The sequence below is a fragment of the Melopsittacus undulatus genome, chromosome Z (assembly GCF_012275295.1).
Source record: "Melopsittacus undulatus isolate bMelUnd1 chromosome Z, bMelUnd1.mat.Z, whole genome shotgun sequence".
NCBI classification, from domain to species: Eukaryota; Metazoa; Chordata; class Aves; order Psittaciformes; family Psittaculidae; genus Melopsittacus; species Melopsittacus undulatus.
Window position 1 is genome coordinate 55965919 of NC_047557.1, and position 16334 is coordinate 55982252.

Genomic DNA, 16334 nt, shown 5'->3' on the forward strand with positions numbered 1-16334 from the left:
GTCCATTAGTCACAGTCAAATATATGACTTTATCTTGTATATTAAAGTTTTTAAGTTAAACTTACAGATTCATTCATTTTATGTGGAAGCTTTGAATTCATGTAAAGCAAGATTCTTTTTGGCATTTGCACAATTCAGAAGCATTTTAAATCAGGTATTGACATGGCCTTTAAAGTGTGCAATATTGGATTATAGGTTTTGCAGTTTTGAGGTAAAGTCTACCAGTAAAAATTTGAGAGGAGTCACTGATTGTATTTTGTCTCTGTTAAAGGTATTAGATCCTGTCACCTGCTGAGTTCAGAGTTTCATTAAAGTCAGGAACCAGAAACTGTGATTCCTAAAATGCTACAGTTACGAACTGTCTGGCCTCTGTGTGACACTCAGCCTTCCACTAGCATCCACTAGCTTTAGGCACATGTCTCATTGCTGTTTACAAACACTGTGCAAAACAAAATTAGCCTTGTCATCTTATTTTGACTTAGGGAATCCTCTTCCAAATGGAGAATAAACAGTAAATATGATACTGTGTTTTTAAATCAAGTTTACATCATTCAATAGTTTCACCCCTTAGAACAGAAACAAGCATCTTTAGATTACTTGCTTTTTATCAAACTATTATGCAGAACTTACTCTTGCAAAAATAATAGTTATATCTGTAGTAAAAAAAAAGTTTTCATCATACTATAGAAGTACACTATTTGAAAGCTGTATTTCTATGATCCACTGTATGACCTATTCATAGGGATACCGTTTTGTAAAAAAAGAAAAAAGGAAAGAAGAAAAAAAAAAAGTTTGTCAGATATCAATCTAACTAAATAATTTCCATTTCCAGACAGAGAAATGCCTGCTTACTTTTCCATGTGTCAGTCCTCTGGTTGCTCAGCTTATGTTAAAGAAGGGATCTTCACTGAACAAGTTGTTTCTTGCAAGCTTTGATCAACTTCAGGAACTTCTGCCAGAGGTTCCAAAAAAAGTTCTAAAGGTTGGCCAAAATTAATTTACGTTTGAGATCAATCTTTTTGCGCTATTGTAATACAGTTGTTTTTTTTTATTCTGATGCTACGTGCACATTTGCTGGTATCTTTTAAAAATATCTAAAGTGTTAAGCTTGCTAATTTTCAGCAGATTTTGCGAAGTCAGTTCTGGACTAATGAAAGAGAATGAAGTATATTAAGGTATTGATTTTCCTGTGTTTTAAGAGACAGGCTATTACTTACTCTCGTTATAAATTTAAGACAGGTGGAACATTGTCTACTGTACATGCCTGTCCTTCTGTATTGATCTCTTTTTTTCTTTCCAGTAAACAAAATATTATACATCTTAGAATCCTAACAACTGTTTTAACTTTTCATATTCGTCAGTGTAGACATGTACTACAAACACTCCTTAATAATCTTTTTCTCTGTTTCAGCATTTTAGTGACATGACATCTTCGTACAACCGAAAGGCTGCTGCTCCACTAGAAACACCAATGAAACGTGCACCACCCCCAGAAAAGCAGAGTAACTTCAACACATTCTATCCGGATTATAAACAAAAACATCATTCTTTAGGATTGCTTGTTAAGACACAAAACACCACAGGTAATATCTTCAATTTCTGTGAAAATGTAACTAGGTGAAAATCTGAGTGTATTAGAATCTATATCTTCTAATAATGGAAAGGTCTGAGGAGGCAGACTGCAATCAAAATGCTCAATGGCATCTTGATTTTCTGTAAATTGTAGAGAAATAAGCTATCTTTTCATTCTCCAACCAGAATGATTCAAATTTTTCTCTACCAGCAGCATCTCGTGTGAGTTCTGAAACCTTAATTCCTCCACTGAATCCTCATCGGGGTGTTTTTTACTGTGATGCTCCAAGCTATTTGCAAATGAAATCATGTTCTTCAGAAGTAGTTACGGGAAGAAAGCAGAATTTCTTTGCTGTGCCAAAGGACTGTGAAGATTTTGCACATCTAGATGTTACTAATTCTCTTCATGTTCAAAGAGAGCCTGTGAGGATGCATTGTAGCTCTGATGATTCTTCCAAAAACTCTGAAAAAGAGAATTTCTTTGCAGCTTTCAGTGATTGTAAACCTCAGGATTGCTCACAGAGTTTTCTAAAGGAATTCAGAGACACAACATTTGATAGCCCAGAAATTCTGATTGACCAGACCCCATGGAATGACTCTTCATCCACAGACCCATGTGATTCATTTGCACCTGATGGATTCCTCTCTGATTTCTTTGTTGACCCAGATGAGCTTCGAAGTCTGAGTTTTCACCAAATAGGTAGAGAAACTAAAGGAAAGAGAAAACAAAATCCGCCATTTGTATGGACAAAAGAAAAAAATACAACAGGTATGTCCAAAGCATATGTTTGCCGTAATTCTATTAGTAAATCAACTGAAACAGAAGTATCTGTATCACTAGATTTTGTATGTTCTTCAGCTAGTTGTTAAAACAAATGCAATCCAACTGTTGCATGTTTCCTTTACTAAAAACTTAATTGCATGTACTTGTCTTCTGTGTTAAAAGATTCCTAAACATTTGTTTTCTGGTTTGAGCATAAAGAATATTAAAAACAAACAAACACACAAAGCCAAACTAAAACCAGAATTGTGTTACTGCCATTATTTTTCCATGGGAAAATATTGGTAAATGTGGTTTTCCAATATTGTAAGATTCATCCCCCACTTTCTTTGACAGTGCCTGAAATATGCATAATTATCATGCCTGAATTTATTTAAAATTATGAGAGAGATAGCTTTGTAAACATAGGTTTGGACAAAAGGGTTGTTTTCTCTGAAGGACCAAAAGTAGATACAGCAGATTCTGAGAGTGAGATATAGATACTTCTAATGGCTGTGTTTTGCTATTGATGTAAATGGACTAAAAATTTCACCCTGAGAACTTTAAAGTTTTATTCATACAGCTCTCTTATTCTTGGATTATGTTTTTTTAACTAATGTTTCCTGGGCTAAACTGTTTACTTGAGATCATTCCAAAGCATATTTCTTCAAATAGATGGTATAATGTGCACTTCAAAACTTTGTTTACCCTGAAGGTGTATACAGACCTTACATAAAATCTTCTGGATTCTCTTCTTTTTTTTTTTTTAGGTTTTCTTTTAGTTTTTTTATCTCTGGTTTTCATTCTCAAATATAGTTAGCTTGAGGGCTTTTTTGATAAGCCATAATACGTATGCATGGAATCCTAAAAGTAAGAAAGCACCTGTTAGACAATGTATTGCTGTATCATACATTGTAGGGTGGTTTTTTTAATTCTGCTGATTCTCTATAGGTGAAGTGCCACATTCTTTAAAGATCCAGGATTAAGCTTCTTAAATAAAGTGCCTAACTCCTAGCACAGATGATTTATGTTTTCTTGTTGCTACCTGTTGTTAAACATCTTGCTAGTACGGCAAGGTTAGCATAGCGTTAAAATGCTTTCACTAAATAGATCAGACTCGTTCCTGAAAACACAAGTAGCTAAGTGATACCATTATGTTTCTTGGGCTGCTTAAGGTGATTATGCAAATAAAGAGAGGAAAATTTAATTGGATATGGTGAACTGCTTTTGCGTTTCAGATTCTGTAAATTAAAATGTTTATACAGAAACTCTGAAAAGACCTGGTGCCTCTCCATTGTGATTAAATTTGAGACCTAGGGTATTATGGGTAGGTAACAGTATTTCAGGAGCCTAAAACTGGCACTGATAGTATAAAATTCTAAAGACTGTAGTTTCAGTAGAGATCAGGGCAGATTCTTCTAGAACCAATTTTACACTATTCTGTAAACACTGTGATCATAGAATCATAGAATGATAGAATGGTTTGAGTTGGAAGGCACCTGAAAGATCATTCAGTTCCAACCACCCTGCCATGGACAGGGATGTCTTTCACTAGACCAGGTTGCTCAAAGCTCCATCCAACCTGGCCTTGCACACTGCCAGGGATGGGGCATCCACAGCTTCTCAGGGCAACCTGTGCTGAGCTCTCACCACCCTCACAGTGAAGAATTTCTTCTCAATGTCTAATCTAAATCTATCCTCTTTCAGTTTAGACTGATCATCTTTGTGGGCTCCTCTGGACTTGCTCTAACAGGTCCATGTCCTTCTTCTGTTGGGGATCCCAGAACTGAATGCAGTGATCTCTGAGTAAAAAGCTTTTTGTAATACTCTTCCCAATAGGGCAGAATTATACTTATATCTGAATCAAATAAAAAGATGAAAAGTGATTTGGTGTTTAGATATGGGAAGGATAGGATTATTTTACTTTATTATTCAATAGCCAGGGGGAAAGTAAGTATACTAAATAGTTGTGCATGCTAATGCAAAACAAACAAACCAACCCCCACAAGACACAAAACCAGACCCCACCTTAATATTGTGAAAGCCTTCTGAAGCCCCAGATTTAAGAAGTGTGAAACCCCAAGTTTAAGAAATTTGCATAGAGTTAAGTTAAAAAGACACATTGGGACCCCCCAGGGATTTCTTCAAGCATCAGATCAAATTTTTGTTAAGCCACAAACAATGCCAATATGCCAAGCCAATATTTCCACTGGAACAGATGAAATCCTCAGGTCAGTGTTAAAGATTTCTGACAATACTTTTTGTAAAGACCGAACAGGATTTTCTTACAGTAACTTATTTTGAATAAGCAACTACTCAAATATTTTACTGTAAAAATAATGTTAGGAATGTAAGTAGCTTTTTTTAAACAACTTAGAAACATGAACATAGCTCTGGTTAAAAATAAACAACTTTCACAATTATTAAATGGTACCTAGTGTCATATTAATGAAATAGAAATAAGCATTCATTTTTTTGTTGAAATACTGTGAAATATTGTGGTTAAGCATAACACAGGTTGAGGTATTTATACTGCAGAAGGTCCTGTCTTATTACTGCAGGATGATATCTATAAAAATAATCAGCAGTAGTAAGTAGTTAATCTGTATACATTTGGCCTTATGGCAGTTGATACTTTTCACACAGAGCATACTGATTAGAGCCAAAGTCTATTACTGTTTCTGAGAAACACATAGTTAAGTCTGCATACACGTTGTATTTGTAGTTTATTATACATAAAATTTCTTTCCACTTCTTTTCCAGATTCAGGATTTGCAGAAGTACCAGAGTTCAAAAAACAAAGACTGACATATGAAAGAGTCCCTGGAAGAAGTGATGGACAAACACGTCTTAAATTCTTTTGAATGGGATAGAATGGGGATTTGTATACTACACACACTTTTTAAAATTCTTAGTCTTTGAAGGGAAATAGATTAAATTTAACTTTTTTGTTAATTGTTAGAGAGAAATTAGAGTTTGTGAATCCTTACTAATTCAGAATTCTTTTATATGTTTTAAAAATTTTACTAAACAAACTGGTTCCTTGAACTTGGACAATTACTGTTTCTCTGTTCTCATGTGTGATATATAGTTTCTTTATCACTCTTTATGCAAAAAAATAAAATATGGATGAAAAAAAAAACCCAGATACTGAAGCTAGTGGAATTTTCAAGGCACCTATGTTTGTTCCCTGAGCATGCAGCTTTACATGCTTAAAAACAGACCAGATATGCTGAACTCTCAAGGTGCTCAAAGAGTTTTAGAGTTTTCTTGCACTCATAGTTGTGACTCTCTGTTTTTTCCCTTGGGTGCAGTTCCACTTCTTCATCTCTGCAGCTCATTTAAAAACTCATGTGATAAGTTCATGAACTGCCTTTTATCATAATTGAGCTACAGAAACAACCTGTTTGTTTTCTAGACAGTCTTATTTGTTTTATGTAAGAGATATGCTGAAATTTACAACTCTGAGAGTTTTAATTCAAACAGCTTGGCTGTGACCCCAGCTCTCTCATAATCTGGGGGAGGCCATTTGTTAGCATCCACATTTTTCAGTCTGCTACTGTGTGTCGGCAAGCAGGGAGATGGGAGTCATCTGTGAAGCACTGACAGATAATGAAGGTTACAGCTGGAAGAGGTAAGAGATTTGTGAAGGGGGTAAAAAAAGGCATCTCAATTGCAAGCTACAGAAGAGAGAGGGTAGAATAGTACCCGAACCTTCACTTCCCATCAGAAGTTTGGCAATGAAACAGGAAGTATGTGTGGGAGCAATCGTAGACAGTAACTCCATTCTGCTGCAGGAATGCATGCACAGTTTGCACCCGCATGCCTGCCAGCTCCAGTGCCTGCTCAGCGGCCTGCAGCTGAGATGATTCAGTTTTAGAATTCACAAGTCTTTTTGAGTTTGATGCAATAACAGAAAGAAAAACAAAACAAGTTTATGGTTTATGCTTTCAGTAAAATACTTTCTTGCCTTTTTGAGTCTTTATTAAGTGCATATTCGATTTTTGGATAAAATAAAACCAGCATTTAGGGGAGAAAGCTCTGGTCTCAGAGCAAATAGAGTGATGATTTTTAGCTGAAAATTCCTAAAAGCTATGATGACAGCACTAATAGCAATTTCAGTTCACACTAAATATCCCCAGACTATTTGTATCAAAATTATTTGCAACACTTTAGAAAACACCTTTCAAGTGTAACTTAAGAAGAGCTTTGGCAGAATTGTGAACAGGGTTTCCCTACTTTGCCCATTATAAGAGAAAAACCTTAAAGGGAGATTGCAGTTTGCTTTCTATTTGTGGCCCATTTCTGTGGTCACTTGACCTAACCATTTTACTTCTCTTTGATTCGTTGGGTTTGGCTCTGTTTGTCAGAGCTGCATCCCAAATTTCCATGCCCAGGAATCTGTTCTTTTAATAGTGCAGCTCAACAAAGTCTCAGTCACAGACAACCACTGTGCAGAAAATTATAGCTGCCCCTGCCAAACTATTTATTTATGTCCTCCTTTCACACAGGCAAAGGCTGATGCCAGAACTTTTACATGGGCAGTCTTGGAAGACTGGCTCAGATAATCTCTAGATCACTTCAAAAGCAAGGGCATGTTGCCCATGTTAAGTAAGGAGAGAAAATTCAAGTGCTGTCTGTGTTAAGTTTCCATTAGGTAGAAAAGATGTCAGTGTACAGTTAGTTACTGGCAACACAATGGCAAATAATGGTAAGGGCTTGCAATGACCAGTCATTTTTACTTTATTTGTTTATGACTCTTGGTATCTCACAGATATGTACACACTAGAAAATTTATCATAGGTGCCATTCTCACCCCTCCTCCCATCTGTTTAATGTGGAGGATTATTACACTGTAAAAAATGCACTTCCCTTCTCCCCCAGATCATCTGTAACTAAAATAATTAGGAAGCAACTAACTCCTAACCACCAGTCCTCCATCAGTGGGGAAGGACACTCAGTTCTTGGATCAAACTTGTAAACTGCTTAGTGATGAGGCAGGTGGCACCTGTAGGTGTGCTGAGGAACTGTGAGAGGTGGCAGTGACAAAGGGGGCCTTGTGTCTCATGTGAGACACTTGGTGCACAGTGTACGCTCACTTGATGTGCTTTATTGTGGGCATCCTGTGGAACCTGCTGCCATGAAACCTGGTATTCCCCTTGTTTCAGAAGGCCCATGTGTGCTGTGTGGAGTGTTAAAACCTAAGCAGACAGCCCCCTTGCATGGTCTTTGGGAAAGAAAGACAAGACACTGTTACATGTCCAGAGCTGCCCATCCCACTGTAGGTGGCATCTATTAAAGCAGGGGCAGCAAAATGTGATGCTTGTCTCTGTCCAGACCACCCCAGCTGTCAGTTTTGCAAAGATGAGTGAAAACAACTGTAGCTGGAGACAAGACATTGTCCAGTTGGTGAGGCAGGTAAGAGAGACCCTGTTCTGCCTGCAGCAGCAGACAACTGCCCAGACTTGTTTGGCAGGTTCCTGCAAGGGAAAAAAGGGACCTGCAAAAGCTGAGCTGATAAAACACAAGCTGCTTCATTCAGCTGACACAACATCACCCCAGCAGCGGCATGCTTTGTAAAACTGACTCCTAACAGGAATCCAAGAGCCTCAACACCAACCAACCCTGCTGTGGAGCTCAGTCTGACACCTGATTTTTGTCATAGACCATGACTTGGGGGGCAGAGGTGGCATTGCTATCATCCCTCTCCCTCCTTGTACCCTGTAACTGAAATCAAGCTGAGTAAAGGAGCACACTCCTCTGAAGGGACTGGAATGTGTCTTCCTCCTGAGACTGCAGAATAACCAGGAGTGCTCCTAGTCCATCACAGCTAATGCATGGTGTTTCTACCTGTTGCTGGTGCAGGATGTGGTGCAGCCAGGACCTGCAGAATACTCACAGTGCTGCTCCTCCAGCACCTGTGGACCGTGGTGCTCCAGCTGAAACCATGGGGCTGGGCAGGGAAACAAAGAGACAGCAGTCATGTGTCTGGGTGGCAGCGGCTGCTTCTTCTGCACACTGTAATTTGGCAGTTTGTTATGCCAGCTCAGCAGCCACTCCAGAGCCCAAGCTTCAAGCGAGGACGTTAAGCAGGGAAGTGTATGCTGCAAGGGAGCCTGGACAGAGAAGCAGATGTGGGGACAGGGAGAAGGTTTCACTGTGGGAGGTGAAAGAAATATGAAGGGCTTGCACAGGAGGGAGTGGCCATCAGCCAGATGATGGCTGTTAGCAGGCGTTTAATGCATATTCTCATCCCTCTACACCCTCCCCAACTTGAACATTTTGACCTCAATCCAAGTTTCTGACCACTTCTGTGCAAGTAAGAACAATCTGGCTTCCTGCAGGCTTCTGCAGTGAATGAATGTGTAAAGTACTGAAAGCAAACCTGCCCTGTTCAAATAGCCTACAAAGAAAGGAAGCCAGAGTAAAGAAAAGCCCTTAAGGAAGGATGTTCTCCCCTACATTTAGTGGCAAAATACACTGGCAGTTTTACAACCCACATTTCAGTGCCTTCCTGCAGGACAGCAAGCATGAAAACCTTTTGCCAAATAGCTTGAGGCCTCCCCTTCCACTGCAGAACCAAAGTATTCTCTTCTTCACAATATCTTCTCTTTGTTACAACTAAACAATGAGTTAAAAGCCACAAAAAGTAGGGAAAGGAATTTTATTTCCAAACTTCGAAAAGATTAATACAAACAATAGAAAGTAGACAACATTACAAACCTATTAAAAAAGTTAGTTGTCCTTTTAAAAGTGCTATAAAAAAATGAAGGCAAATGACCAAGCACATTTTAGTATTTTTGCATGTTGTAAACCTTGACAATTACACATACAACTACCTTTGGGTGTTCACACATTTTTAGTGTCTGTTTGGTCACAATTTGTACATGTCAAGGATATTCCACCACAACAGCACCTTTACTAAAACTAATTAGGAGAGTGTTACAGATTAGAGGTCTTGTAAGAAAGAAGCCTTAGGAACCAAGCCTGTGTTAGACACTATGTCCAGCAGTTTCTAATATGTGTCATTTATGGACTTAAATGCACTTGAAAAAGAACTGTAGTTGGTTCCAGTTTACTAATAGAAGCAAAATTCCGCTGAGAACATTACTTGAGTACTAACAGCATTTAGTTTTATACTTTAATAATTCACTTTTTGAATGTTTTATTTTGAAAAAAAAAACAACAACCAAATCCTAAATAGTTTCTATTCTCATTCCAGTGTAACAGTTTATCAAGATAGTAATTTAGTAAAAATCCAGGTCTTTTCTAAAATGTAAACTTCTCAAGTAGTATTTGTATAGTTAGCACAGTGTAGCAACAATGGTGACAATTCTGAAAAGAGTAACAGTTACATTAGAAAACTTTATGAACATTAGCAAAAGACAGTGAAGTTCGGATACACAAGAAAACAGATAAATATTTAGGAAATTGGTTTAGCCACACAAGTTAGGACAGAGAGAGAAAGACTCTTCTTGTGAAAGAAAGGCAGTTGTTAATCATGTCATGCTTGAAGGCAACTCTCTGAAGACCTTCCCTGTAAGAGGAAAAGTAAATCCATTAAAAAAGCTATTTTCCAAGCTGACACATTTCTCTTAGAAGTCATAGCAGAAAAGCTCCTTTGCACTAAGAAAAACTGAATAACCACTTTTCTTTGTTGGGTATTGGCATCCTGAATACTTCTAAATTTTTTTAGTTGGGTTTTTTACCTTGGTTTCATTGTTTTTGATCCTAAAGTAACTAAATAAAAAAACTAGATAACTGATCTATCAGCAAAAGGCTACTAAATGACATCCTGGCCTGAGCTGTACTTTTCTAGAAATATCACAAATTTACCATCCAACTTGTCTGAGGAAGTATTTTGTATGCTGCCTGGATGATGCAATCAAACTTGAATCCTAGAAATATATCTATACACACAGAGAGACAAGAAATAAGAAGCAAAAGGCTGCTTTGATAGCACAATAACACATGCAACAATCACTGCCAATTTCATCTTGTTTGCAGGAAGAATTAAGGGTAGACCTAAGTTAAGAAAATATTCTGCTGGTGCTTCACCCCCCCCCCCCCCCAAGTTTTTCCAGAAGACCATCTCATGGTCAGTTTTCTTCCCTTTTAGGTTCAGTCCTGTGTTGTCAAACCTATGTAGCAACAATCGAAGCACACTACTGGTGAGGCACAAGCACAGCTGCATTCTCAGGAACCCTGGCAGCAGGAAGGGGAAGATTCTGTAAGTACTTCACATTCCAGTTTAAATTCTGCTCTTAAAAAAAACCCATTCATTTTCACTTTGATAGTGCTCTCAGAGAAAGAACAGAATTCAGTCGTTCTTCCTCTCCCTATAGTTTTCTCAGCTCTCTATCAGGAAATATTTGATTTTTAATTTTGAAGAGTAACCCCTTCTGACCGTCCTACTTCCACCTTCGTTTGTCATGCACAAGGAATAAGTTTTTCCAAAAAAAGTTTGGCATCATCCTGCCTAAGACTACAAGCACACATGAACTCCCTTCCTCCAGCTACAATCACTGAGACACATGGGAGAGACAACAGTGGGAATCACAGAACTGGATCCCAAAGAATTGCCAATGCTGGACAGTCACCCACCCAGCCAGCCAGCCAGTGTTCCACTGCTACAAGCAGTGCAGAGTGCTAGGGCAGGCAAAGTTTAGGGAGTATCTCATCGTTCAGACCTGTGCTGAAAAAGGTTATGAAGGGTGTGATTAGAGATTGCTTCAGCTCCTCTCAGCTTCCACCACTTTTGGTGCTGTACCAATATACAGCTGTTCAGTAACAACAGAAAGAGCCCAAGGACACACACAACCAAATGACATTGAAGACAACATGTATTTTAACAAGGTTCTTGCTTAAGCTGCGAGTTCGGCATCAGAATACATGCATCTGCCACGTCTTTATCTTACTTCAAGCTGAGTATGTGACTTGCTTGTATAGCTGTGTAGTGAGGCAGCTCTATTATTTTGGCTGTCACTAATGACCCTAGAGCTGCTGAAGCACAAAAACAGATCAAAAAAAAACAAACCCACCCCAACTTATAAACAAAACACCTCTAGAAGGAGCTGTAGGAAAGAGACATGCTTCCATTGTCACACCTCATAGGAACAGAAAACAATTTGTAGAGTAGCAGTGAAGTGATGACACTTTGCTACCCAGAACTTGACATTAAAACAATTATCACCACTTTGCTAGTCTCTCCAAGGGTTTCGGTTTCAAATCCGAGTTGCTGTTGTGGTATCTGTGACTTTATTACCTGATTTCAGAGTAGAGTGCAGGATCGGGGTTCTCGAAAGGGATTGCTCCCTGCAGGAACCCCAACAAGCAAGGCATCTTTGCAGGCATTTTGCATACAGTACTGCTGGAGTTCTGCAGCTGCCTGAGAGACCTGCACAAAGGGAAAAGAGAAACAAATCCAGAGAGGAAACTAATTAATTCACAAGCATCTATTAGGCATTTCCTCTTGAACAGCCATTATGAAGCAGAGCTGGAGAGCAGCCAAGCCAGCTCTTGGATTCTAAACTAGCAAATACATCAGCACAGATGCACATTTACAAAGCTCCAAATAAACACACATGAAATACTGTGCCATTTGATGAGCCAGAGTGGTATAGAGGACAGAGGTGCAAGTGCAATGCAATTTGTCCTCATTAAAATGCACAGGGCTGTGACCACAATGTTTTCTAATTTACTGTACTGTTTACAGGTTTATATTTGAACTCGTATGTCCTGAGTTAATTTATTAAAAGGGTTTTCATTCCCAAACTGTTAACAACACAGAGCATAACAAAGAATGAAAGCGAAAAGATAAGCATTACAAGTTTCTAAAATCCAAATTGCCACCTTCCCCTGGCAATGATGTGAGAGCCTCAAATCCACACTCTGGCCCCAGAGAGCACAGTCCAGTGCTGTGGAACAAGCCCAGGAACCCAGATGGGATTTTGGTTCTTAGAATGTCTGGAAGAAAGTGAGAAAATCTGTCCCAGGACATGCTTTCATTTGCTATTTTGCTGCTTTCCTGTTCACTGCCTCCCAAGTCTCCTCCAGGGTACTCATACTGGTAACTGCCTGTCAGCATTTCAGGGAGTTGTTAGGAGAAGCATTTACCCACAGCCTCCCAAGTTCTTTTGTACTCTTGGAGCACAGGGAGAAGCACCTGCAGCAAGGATCCCTGCTAGTCAGTGGGCTTTGTCCCTCCTCTTTTCCTTGAGGAGAACCTCTTTCTGGAGGATGCAAAGGTCTCTGCTCTGCCCAGCCCCTTCAACACCCAGCATTAGCACCCTTCCCTTGGCCACAGCACTGCCCCCTTGCTGGTACCCGACTATGGACCACATGGCTACCAGGCAGATGCTGCTTGCCTTACTAGGCCAAGGCTGCATGGGGCTTTTTCCTGGGAAGACAGTCGTTCAGGGCATGGCTTGCCCTGTGAGCATAGCAGAGTTAGCAGTTCCTCACTGTGTCTCCTTGCACTTTGCTGCCCAACTTCTGCAAGACACACTGAGGTATGCATATGCTGGTGCTCCTGCAAAGACACAAACCTGAGGTTTGGCATCCCTGTGAGCAAACTGCTGTTCTAGCACAGATCCGCATACTCTTAGCCCTACCTATGTCCCTATACCATTCTTACAGAAATGCATACACAGAAAAGTATGAGGGTTTCTGATGTATTTCATCATGGGTGAAAAAGCTTCCTGCGGCAGCCTCCAAGATGTGTGTGGGTACTTCTTTCCTACTTGGTTTCCTCTTTCTGAAAATGTTGTTCCTGTCTGGTCTTTAAGCTGGCAGTGTAAACAAAATCACCACTGCGACTCTCTGCTAGGGGATGTATTTAAAAAAAACACTTTTATGCCCAGCTTCTGTCTGAAAACATTGTCTGTTCACAGGAGCCAAACAACGTTTTCTCCTGTCTCAGCATCTGCTAAACTTGATCCAAGTGGCTCTTCACCAGCTGAATATACCCCCGCTGGTTTTACACAGTATGTCAAGAAACCAAGACGACACTTTGTATAAGACATACTTTTAATTGTGCATAATTTCACTTGTGCAAAAGACATGAAGAAGACCCTGGAGCAGCAGACTTGGAAAGAGACTGCTGTGCACATGGCTGCGTGGTGTCATCAAGGCCAAGGCTCCCCAGAATACAAGCAAACACAAAGCAAGTATGAGATTCATATTTGAGAAAACCAGCTCCAGAATATGTTACTGCCACAAAGTAACACCCAATAAACTACACACCACGTTTTTTATATACCCTGCCTACCCACAGAGAAAGCAGGATGGGGTATGTGCCTAAAAATGAGCAGGAGCAGAGATCCAGGTTACTGCTGGCAGTGTAAAGCAACAGAAATGTTTGCTCAATCACTCCTGCGTTAGACAATGTCCCCCTTGCCACAAGAGCCTACACATTTGCTCTGCATTGTGCTCTTCTCAGATTTCCACAGGTCACAGGTCACTGCGGTGGTGAACTACGGTCACTTTCAGCCAATCAAACATCTAACGACTCAGTAGTTGCTCATAGATTTCAGTAACAATAATGAACTGATTGGGATGACGTCCAAAAGCCACAGTGGTTTCACCTTGCAATGGGAACTTTACGTTTTCAGCAGCCCAGGACAGGAACAGTGGGAAAGGGTGTTCCGAGTTATTTTTTAAATCAATTAACTAAGCTCCCGTAGGTCAACATACTGCCACTGTCGTCAGACTGAGGAAGCTGATGTTTGTGACTGGCCAGCGAAAAATGGCGAATGCATGGAGGTGATGAGGGAAGTGCAGGATACAAATTACTTTGACCTTAAATCCCTTCACAGCCTGTGTTGGATGTTGTGCCTGGCTGGAAAGAATCCTTTCTGCAAAGTGGTTGCGGACAACCCTCTTCCTGCCCCCGAACCGGCTGAGAACCCAGAGCTGTCTGGACATGGTGTGAATTTGCATGGGTGAATTTGGGCTGACGGGAAAAAAAAAAACAACAAACGAACAAAATAACCCCCAACCGAGTAACCAAACAACCAAAAAAACCACAAGCAAAATAAACAACAAAAATCCGCCAAACAAACCCCACGAAGCCAAGCCTTAGGAGGTGGCAGATGACGGGAGCGCCTTGCTAGCCTGTCTTTGTCTGGAAATCCTTAGGCAGGAGAAAGTCCATGCGTGCGTACAAATCGCGTGCGCTCCCAGGCCTGTCGGGGGCACAGACCACACCGCCTCCCCCCGCAAGCTCCTTGGGCTGAGTAGCTGCTCCCGACACTAGCTTCTTGTGCGGAATTAACGCGTCTCTCCCCGCAGCTCCTTCCACACATACTCGCGACCTGGGCACACGCACCCCTCGGCCCCTTCCCCCCGACTCGCCCCCAGGGCGGCGGCGCGGGCAGACAGCAGCAGGAGCTGCTGGTCCCCGGGTGAGCCGTCCCCATCCCACCTTGATCCTCTCCACGGCAGCCTCCAGCTTCAGCTGCTCCACCAGCCGCTGCATGGTGCTCAGGCTGCCGCTCGAAGACATGGCCGGACAGCGGGGAGATGCACGGACAAAAGCAGGCAGCGCTGTTCTGCACGGCTCGCCTCCCCCCGCCGAGCCTCCTCCGGGAGGGGCCGGGCAGGGCCTGGCCCTGCCCGCTCCGCCCTCAGCCCCCGCCGGATCAGCCCCCGCAGGCGAGGCCCGGCCCGACCGCCTGCGGCGCCTGGCGGCGGCCTGGGCTGCGAAACCGTGTGCAGCGGGGGTAGGAAAGCTTGTTGGTTAAACAAGAGAGGACAGAGAAAATAAACAAACCGGGAACGAAAAGGGGAAGGGGAAAAAATGGGGGGCAAGAGGGGAAAAGGGGAAGGAGGGGGGAAGAAAAAGGGGGAAAAGGGGGGTAAAGAAAGACGAAAAAAGGGGAAAAGAGGGGAAAGGAGGGGGAAGGCAGGAAAAAAAAAGGGGAGCAAAACAGTGGGGGAAAGGGAAGAAAAAAGGGGGAAAGGGAGAAAAAAACAGGCAAGGGGAAGGGCAAAAAGACAATAAAGTGGGGAAAAGGGGAAGGGAAGAAAAGGGAAAAGGAGGCAAAGATGAAAAAAGGGGAAAGGGGGAACAAAAAAAAGGCAAAAGGGAGAAGGGGGAAATGCAAAAAGGGGGGAAAGGCAAAATATGCAGGGAAAAGGGAGAAATAAAGCAAAAAGGGAGGGAGGGGGAAAAGGAAGAAGAAAGCAAAAAGGGAGGAAGGGGGAAAAGAGTCAAAAAAGCAAAAAAGGGGAGGAAAGTGAAAAAATACATGAAAAAAGGGGGGGAAAAGGGATGGGAGGAAAGAGAGAAAAATGAGTTCTAAATATCCTTCAAAGATCTAACCCTGCAAAGAAAAGCCTACTTTGCACACAGGTAGCCAGTAGGCTCAAACTGCTGCCAGTGTAGCTACATCTTCAGTCTGCATCATTCATCACCATTTCACTTGTGGTCACCAATGAGTCCCTTCACTTTTTGAAGGGCATTTGCCAGCCATCAGAGCTTGCTGGCCTGTTAAAAATTTGGTGGGATAAAGATTGAAGCCTCAAAAGATTGCTCTGAACATAGGGATGACCAACTATGGACATGCTTGAGCCTCATGCAAAGCCTCAATTTGAAAGGCCTTGGCTCTGAATACCTTTTGCATACTGAGTGAAATGTATGTTTCACCTTACATACACTATGAATTTGGAAGTAAATACATGTTGTGCAACAGACATAACTCTTTGAAAACAGTAGATTTTAGTAGATTTAGGAGGTAAGGTGATTCTTCTCCAAGACTCTATGGCCTTGCCACACCGCTACCCAGTACCAGCAATATTTGCTCATGCAAAGACTTCTCCCTGAAGCCATCTCAATCTACACTGGCTTTACTAGGTATAGTAATCCTCAGCAGCCTCATTCCTGCTTTATTTGGGTTTTTTTTCCATGTGCATTTAATCGCTTTGTCAACTTTATTCCAGGATAAAATAGGGCCTGAAAACTTATGCCCAGAAGACAGGCATCATTTAGAACTACTGTGAG

General features: G+C 41.2%; 2 protein-coding genes across 2 annotated transcripts in view; one reads left to right on the forward strand and one right to left on the reverse strand.

Annotated features, from left to right (window-relative positions):
- The window catches only part of SHOC1 (shortage in chiasmata 1), a 46723-nt gene extending 41510 nt beyond the window's left edge, over positions 1-5213 (forward strand). Inside the window, exons 23-26 of the mRNA XM_034073096.1 lie at positions 833-982; positions 1412-1583; positions 1784-2341; positions 5096-5213. Of these exons, the coding sequence (XP_033928987.1) occupies positions 833-982; positions 1412-1583; positions 1784-2341; positions 5096-5196 (981 nt within the window). The 3' untranslated portion in view covers positions 5197-5213. The remainder of the gene's footprint in view (positions 1-832; positions 983-1411; positions 1584-1783; positions 2342-5095) is intronic.
- A 3769-nt stretch (positions 5214-8982) lies between these two features.
- On the reverse strand, positions 8983-14918 carry GNG10 (G protein subunit gamma 10). Its single transcript, XM_005154853.3, has 3 exons — positions 14757-14918; positions 11598-11729; positions 8983-9869 (listed from the first exon to the last, which is right to left on the reverse strand). The coding sequence occupies exons 1-2, from the start codon at positions 14835-14837 to the stop codon at positions 11604-11606; spliced, it is 207 nt and encodes a 68-aa protein (XP_005154910.1). The 5' UTR covers positions 14838-14918; the 3' UTR covers positions 8983-9869; positions 11598-11603.
- Positions 14919-16334: the final 1416 nt, after the last annotated feature.

Bases quoted from the DNA above. Each gene is read 5' to 3' on its own strand.
- GNG10 (XM_005154853.3), bottom strand. From the start codon at position 14,837: ATGTCTTCGAGCGGCAGCCTGAGCACCATGCAGCGGCTGGTGGAGCAG. The intron at 11,730-14,756 runs GTGGGATGGGGA...CCCTTTGTGCAG, and splicing joins CTGCCGTGGAGAGGATCAAG to GTCTCTCAGGCAGCTGCAGA.